Below are 7,871 nucleotides of genomic sequence, written 5' to 3'. Positions count from 1 at the left end.
CGGGGGGCGGCCGCGGCGGGCCCGCGGCGGCGCCTCGCGGCCTCCCCTCACGGCCTCGCCGCCCGCAGGTGCAGGACAACGTGGAGCGCCTCTTCACGCGCTTCGTGGAGGAGGGCAAGGCCACGGTGCGGCTGCGGGAGCCCGCCGTGGACGTGTGTGTGAGCAAGGTGCGTGCCGCGGGGCGCGGGGACGGCCGGCCGCTTCGCCGCGGCACCCCGCGCTTCCCGTTCTCATTTCCGAACCGCTCCTCTGCTTGAGGAAAAACGTCTTCTCCCCGCTCCGCCGCGGTCCGTATGTTTATTCGCGAGCCCCGTGTGAGAGGCGGCTGCTGAGGCCCTGCGCAGCGCTCCGGTAACCTGCGCGCCGCCGGAGCCCAGGCCGCACACCGGACCGGGCCGGGCCGCGGCACCGGCACCGCCTGGATCGGAGCCCAGCGAGCGGCCGGGCCCGCCCGCCCCGCACAGCAGAGCCGTGAGAGCCGCCCGTGTGCCGCACGGCTCCTGTTCGTGCTGCGTTCTCCAGAAAAAGCCGCACGGTGCTGTCCGGTTTTCACATTATTGCCCGCTCTRCTTGTTTCAAGAATCCTGGGCCCTGGTATAAGAGGACGGTTTTCCTAAATCGTTTTCTTTGCCTTTTAGGGTTAGGCTGTGTAAATCACACTGATAGTTTTGTTCAGGAAATGGTTTTGACTTTCTGTTGTGACTGTGATGTTTTGGGCTGGAAGATATTTTGTAATAATTTCAGTGAGGTCACACCGAGCAGCTGGAATCCTCAAAAACGGGRCCTGACAAAAGAAGGAGAAGGGCTTCGTTTCTTGGGAATAAGAACAGATATAATGAGCCAGATATAAAGAGTCAGATATAACGTGGTAGTCTGAGATTGGGCAGAATCCGTCAGCGTCCCATGGTCTTGTTTGTATGAGAAGGAAGGCTATGGTGGAAAGCAGCTTTAAACTGATGATTATGTGAGGGGTTCACATAGATATCAAGGAAGCAGCTTGTTTCTAAATTCATTTTGTTTTGGCAGAAGCAAATGCGCTCTGTCTCACAGAAAAGAAATTCACAGGTGTGGTGTTAGATACAGAACACATTCATGTTTTAGGTTCTATTTTTTTGAGTGTTTCTGCTGAAGAGGGGGCAGATCAACAAGCTGGTCTCTGAACAAGCTGCTGTAACCGAGCTGCAGCRGCCGTGAGGCTAGCGCTGCTCCCACACGCACTGGCACTGAGCTAGGGAAACGGGAATCGGGATTTCACAAGCTTTTATAAAGCTGTTCAGCCTTGTTCCAAGGAAGCCAGGCTGTCCCCTCCCATTTTTAACCACCCCATGCTGTGAWGCTTCGTAAAGAAGTTACTAAATTTCTCAGAAGTTCTCTTCTGAGAGACTCTCTGAGAGTTTCTCCAAGGCAAGAGAACTCTTATTAACACTTGTTAGCTTTCTTTCACAACATCCTTTTTGTTGTTGAGGCTCCACACTCATGGCTCAGAGCTCTCTCCTTAGCACTTCCAGCTAATTCTTGGCATTTTTCTATGTATGTTTTGTTTTCTCAACATGTATTTGTAAACTCATAAGAATATTTCTTTTATGTAGATACTGCAGAAAAAAAAATCCTAAGGCTCCTTTATGTAGTTTTTGCAGAAAAAAAATTGTCTTAAGGCTCCAGAGCACAAGGTAGTCTTATCTTAAAGACATATAAATAGTATGAAATTATCTTAACATCCTAGAGCTTTTGTCTTGGAAATCAGATTTCTATTATGTCTTGCAATCTGATGGCAAAGAAATTGTAACTTCATTTCTAGCATCTTATTATCCGTTCTCCTTGGCCTTTACAGATCTGAGTGACTTTTGTCCCTTGCTTCCAAATTTATTTAGCTGCTTTTGCCCTTGGAAAGGTGCTGGATCTGCCTGTGGCTGGGAGGAGTCCCATGGCATGGCTGACATAATGCATATTGATAGGAAGAAGGTGCAATTTCCTGTCTCTGGAAGAGATTACGTCAGGAATTAAGGGAGCAGATGTGCGTGGGATGGGTAGGATGGGTCATTAGGTTAGCTGTGCACTCAGATATAGTCACTGTCTTTATTTCTAGAAACCTCCAGGATCCTTGTCCATTGTGTGAGGCATTTCCACTATTTATGTGAGCTAGTTTTGCACCCTGTGGAATTTGTTATAGACAAATGCAGTTAGGAGAAGGGTTGTCTTTCAGGTGCAGAACCACTGGAAAGGGAGTGGAAAAACCCTTGATTCTCAGCACTGTGCCAAAACCCCAAGAGTGTCTGTTCTTTTCTGTGCCAAGGGAAGTACTTCAGTTGTGTGGATGCAGTCTGCTTTTTATTTCAGAATCTTCTTACAGCTTCGTGTCTGTCAGTTTCCAGTTGGAATTACTGGAATTCCAACTGTTCACTTGCTGTGAAATTTAGAAGAGTGGTCACACTGATATTCGTAAACTTAATTATTTTGGTACAACAAATGTAACACAGCTTTGCTGTATCCTTGCTTGGAATGGAAGTCAGCTGCTCTTCTATTAATTTGACTCTGTCCTTTCTGCTGTTCTGATGTGTCCCACGTAAAGCAAAGTTGGTCAGAGATTAAATGAAAATGATTATCCTCCTCTCTGGGGCTGACGTGACCRGCCCGTGCTTCATGTGACCGGAAGCATTTGCTTAATCTGCCTTGAATCCCTCCACCAATTTTACATAGAAATTCAAACTTGGAATCCGTGCTTTTCCCTCCTCAGAGCTTTCAGAAGTGACTGCCTCAAACTCGGGACCCCGGCCTCTGTGTGACTCTCTGTGAGCTGTGGCTTTATCACGTCGAGGTTTGGCAAGATTGCAGCGCATCACACTTCTTTTTCTGCACTTTATATTTTCAGCTATAAACTCTAGGTGTTGCTCCTTCCCTGAGTAATGCAGCACAGGTCTTTTGATATAGATTATCCGAAGACTTCATAACTTTTCACTCAAATCGCCTATCATTTGTTCTCAAATACTGTAAACAGCATGCCAAGCAGCTAAAACTGATTTGTGTTTCTCTTTCCCGTTTCATTGGCCTTCTGACTCGGTATTTCATGATGCGTATATCTAAAAATCTGAGATGAGAATAATGAGCTTCTAATTCCACATTTGTGGGCTTTCTTTTTTTTTTCCTTTCTTTTTTCTATTTTCTTTTTGTAGGCAGATGTCAGCAATTTAAAGAATTTCCTTTCAGCTGTGAGACTGGCTCACCAAGGTGCTGACATTGGCACTCTCCCCCTCTCACCTCTGGTACCAGCGAAGACCTCGGAAGTTGAGAAACCCAAAACGAAGATGATCATAACATCGAGGAGGGACTATCCTCTCACCAAGAGCTTTCCCTACTCCCTAGAACACCTCCAAGCCTCGTACTGCAAACTGGCTCGCATTGACACGCGTGTGCTTTGTTTGAAGAAACTCAGAAAACTAGACCTAAGCCATAATCATATTAAGCAGCTGCCGGCTACCATCGGTGACCTGGTCTGTCTTCAGGAGCTCAATTTGCACAACAACCACCTGGAGTCCTTCAGTGTGGCCCTGTGCAACTCCACCCTTCAGAAATCTCTTCAGTTCTTGGACCTCAGCCAAAACAAAATCAAAGCGCTTCCGATTCAGTTTTGCCAGCTACGAGAACTTGTTAATTTGAAGCTCGATGACAACGAGTTGATTAGGTTGCCATTCAAGGTGGGCCAGCTAAGTCATCTACGCTTCCTGTCGGCAGCACGGAACAAGCTTCCTTTTTTGCCCAGTGATTTTAGGAAACTCTCTCTTGAGAACTTGGATCTTTTTGGAAATCCTTTTGAACAGTCTAATCCRCTTGTTCCCAACATACAACTGAAAATACCATTGACTTTATTAGAATGTGCTGCAAGGGCAACTGTGAATTACAGGTAAGCGGAGTGGAACTTGCCGTTGCTCATTTCAAACCTGTCAAATCAAAACTCTCCTGATTAGTTTTTTTTTCCAGCTTATAGCAATTGTTCTTCACATATTCTAAACCATAGGGAATTTCACTTGTAGTTTCCTCCTTGTTGTGTGAGAGATTTTTGTAGTGACTTTCGGAGCACTTAGACACAGCCGTCAATTGAAATACTTCACAAGACGGGAAGCACCACAGCATGTTTCTGCCCAACCACGGGCAAAGCGAACCCATTTCTGTGACCCCTTCAGGGTCACAGGGTCTGGAGGTGCTTCACACTTCCAGATTTGCGTTTCCTTCCGTGTTGAGGTGTTCTGCCTTATGCAGAGAAGCCCAGTTCTGAAGTAATTTTAAAATCCTTAGCATCTCGTGCTTCCCCATATAAGCTATAGCCTTGCCAGGCTGCTGGTTATTTTTTCCCCAAAATCACTTGCATAGCTCTGCCTAAATGCCACTGCCTGTACTTTCTTAGCACCATCTGGTGCTACTCCCACCCCTTTTCCCTGGGTGAAAAGGGTGCAAAGATGGAACAGAGTCGAGGAGATACAAAAGTGGGGTGAGAGACAGACTCGAGGTGCTTATAATCTGTGTTCTCTGCCCTTTCCTGTCTTGCGGATGGGGCAGTCCCGGGATCTGGGCTGGTTGCTGGAAGCCCCTGTTAAAGGTGTCCTTGTTAAAGGTGTCCCACCCTGCCATGAGCTGAGCTGGCCCCTTGTTATCTCCTCCTCGTCTGAGCCAGCTGAGTTTAAAACAGTGATGATCACAATTGACTCCTTTCCAGTCTGCAGTATAACCCACAGTGGCTTTGACACAGATGTGATCAGAGAGCCTGCTTTCCTAGGGGCAGAAGGCCCTGCACTGGTGAGGTTTTGGTGCTCAGTTCCACTAGCAGAGTACGTGAGGATTCCTGGGCATTAACCGGGCCCTGGCCCCCATACAGCAAGTGCTGTAAGAAGCCAGCGCCAGGTAGGGTGGAACAGGCCCCGTGCTCCAGGAGGCCCCAAAAGATGAAGGAAACGGTGCCCCTGCTCCCTGCTCCGGGATTAAAGGGAGCAGCACAGGCCAGAGGAGCCCTGGCACTTCCTCAGCCCCTCTGTTGTGGGGCTTTGCAAAGGTGTCACAGCACAGGAGCAACTGGGGGCTGAGGAGGGCGGTGACAATAACCATAAAAGCCTTGAGAAGGGAAGAAAACAGAAGGCAGGATGACAGTCAAAAGAAAGGTCTGCAAAGGAATGTTCCTGGTGGCATCCTGGGCAGGTCCAGGAGCTGTGATGATGGTTGTCCTGACCAGACAAGGAGGATGTCCTGGCGCTGAGGTGGCCTGGGGGAATGCACAGGTGTCTCAGCTATGTGAATGACAGTGTGGGAAAGAACAAGCAACACGTAGGGCTACCCCTACGTATAGCCTCCATACGTACAGCCTGGATGTGAGTCAGTGAGACCTGCTCCGGGAGCCCTGGCTGGCAGCTCTGCACCGATGGCATCTGTGTGTTAGAGGAAAGTTAATGATACAGAATAGATTAGAGAACTTGGTTATTTTGTGTCCTCAACACAGTGCCACTCATTGGTGAATTTAAAAAGTTTTCTCCTGTCACACCATGAGAAAACAGAAGGGTTAACATAGAACATGAGTTCCTTGTCTGCAGTTAATACTGCCATGGAAAGACTCATTTCACGTGCAGCTCGCTGTCAGGAGGCAGCGTGTTCAGGATGCCGCACAGGATACAGCAGATAGTGGGTCCCTCAGCAGCACAGGGTGAGGGAAGAGCCTCCTGGCTAAGGGCAGGAAACAGCAAATGTGGGCCATGGTTGTCCATCTTTCTCAGTCCTCTTTTTAATTCTGTCCATCCCTAATTCTCCCTCCCTGCCCTGGCAAGCTGTTGGAATTTGCATGGATGCCCTGGTTCTTGTCACAGTGTTTTCTGGAGTCAGGTTCTTGGTACTCGGTGGTCAGTAATATGGTTGTGTGGGTTTTGTGGCTGTCTTGAAAGGGGGCTTTGTAGTTTCTAACGAGCCCCATACTGCTAGTGCCAACACTTCAGATTTGCCTTTTTGTATGTTCTTGACACAGCTTTTTTCCCCCGGCTGGTGCATCTGGCACAGCACTGAGTTTCAGTGACACCTGCAATGAATTCACACTTGCTTCTCTTGTTCAACAGGATCCCTTACGGCTGCCATCTCCTCCCTTCCCACCTCTGTGAAGACCTGCAGGTGGCCAAAACGTGCCAGTGTGGAAGTGCCTGCCTCAGCAGCTTCATCCAGATCACCGTGACCATGAACCTGCACCACGTGGCGCACACCGTGGTCCTCGTGGACAACATGGGCGGCACGGAAGCGCCCGTCATCTGCTACTTCTGCTCCCTCGACTGCTACTCCCAGTTCCTGGACAGGTACCTGCAGAGCAACGGGTGACTCCTGGCGAGGGCTGAAGCTCCGCTGGAGGGTCGTGCCGTGACGGAGGAGCCCGAGGTGGTTTTGTGCTGCGTTCCGTGTGCGTGCTGCTGGGAAGCAGGGCGGTCACGGAGTGTTGGCCGCCGACGGCAGATCTCTGTGGTTCACGGGGAGGCGCGATGGGCCTYGTGGGGTCTGGCTGCTTCTCTACTGCTAAAATCTCCTTGATTGGAATACGAAGTGGTTCTTAGCTTGAATGATTCTTCCTTAGATTGTGTTTTGCTTTCTTTTCCCTGTAATTGTGACTTTGGACAAAGGATTGTGACAGTTTTGTTTTGTTTTATGGAGTGAGCGGTTCTCCTTGCAGCAGGGAGCTGGGTGAACTTCCTCCCAGCGTGTGTCACATTCCCCTGCCCACTGCTCCCCGAGGCCGTGGACTCTGCCCGCGCACAGGGCCTCGCTGACCTCCTCACCGGACTGGGACCTTCCCAGGTTATTTACTGTAGAGCAGCTTGGAGGTGCTATGAAGAGTTACAGTGTCAGCAGTTCAGAACTGGTCATGTTATTCCAGGTATTCCCTTTTTTTTTTTCCCCTAGGTTCTGAGCATAGCCTTCTCCCTTCAAGCAGGGACCAGCATTGTTTTTATTTTATCTGTTATACGAGGAACATCTTTTCTAGTTATGTGATCCAAACTTTGTTTCTGCACTCACATTTTAAAGATCCTTGAATTGTTCACGTATTAAAATTTGAAACCCTTCTACCTGTACGTGAATTGTGTTTTCTGTAGCGCGTTTTTTACTCGGAGTATCCAGAAGTTGGCTCCTGGTGAAGACATATCTGCCCCCTCGTTTCCCAGTCCTGCTGTCTGGTCCCATATAGAGCAGCATGGACCAGCAGTGTGGAACAGAATCCTTAGGCGCCCCAACACGTGTGGTGACGTGGATGAAAGGTGGTTTCTGAAGCAGCGCTGCTGCGCAGGGGTGAGCTACACATCCTGCACCTCTTCAGGAGCTGGAAACCTCTGCTGGTGTCGCAGGTATCGGTAGTTTCACTGGGAAAACAAGACACTTGTGGTAGTGAGTCCAGAGCTGCTCTGGATGGTGCTTCGGGTTACACCTAAACACAATGTATGGAATGTGGAGCAGCCTGGAAGCGGGCAGGGTGCTGGAGGCACAGACTGTATACATGTGCAGCTATCGCCCAACATYTCCTTGAACATCACCTTCACTTGCAACCAGCAGCCTGAACTTTGCTATCCAACACGGTCACGGCCTCCTGAAGGGCTTTACTTTGAAAGAAAATCCCCTTCCTGAGACGCTTTTCCTGAGGAAGAACGACCTTCCACGTTATTCTAGAAGTACGGAGTCCAATTGAACTGCCTCTGAATGTCAAAAGAACTTGATCCCATTCTCTTCATGCGTTATTTATAAAGCACCGAACAAACTGATCAAAGGTTAGTCACTGCTGGCRTGTTTTGCCTTCCCTCAGATACTGCATGAAGCAGAAAGCCAGCTCCTTCTCATCTGGATGTGGTGTGGAGCGAAACCAGGAT

General features: G+C 49.0%; 1 protein-coding gene across 1 annotated transcript; it reads left to right on the top strand.

The window, feature by feature from the left end:
• Positions 1-17: 17 nt before the first annotated feature.
• Positions 18-7,079, top strand: LRR1 (leucine rich repeat protein 1; the record flags this gene model as incomplete). The annotated part of the gene is made up of 3 exons (XM_026051504.1): positions 18-167; positions 3,171-3,898; positions 6,087-7,079. Coding segments are annotated over 3 exons (1,131 nt in total), but the record flags the coding sequence as incomplete, so codon positions are not given.
• Between the last annotated feature and the right edge of the window lie 792 nt (positions 7,080-7,871).

This window comes from Nothoprocta perdicaria, unplaced genomic scaffold, assembly GCF_003342845.1.
Source record: "Nothoprocta perdicaria isolate Ctin4 unplaced genomic scaffold, notPer1 scaffold_76, whole genome shotgun sequence".
NCBI lineage: Eukaryota > Metazoa > Chordata > Aves > Tinamiformes > Tinamidae > Nothoprocta > Nothoprocta perdicaria.
This window is presented reverse-complemented; position numbering and strand designations above follow the sequence as displayed.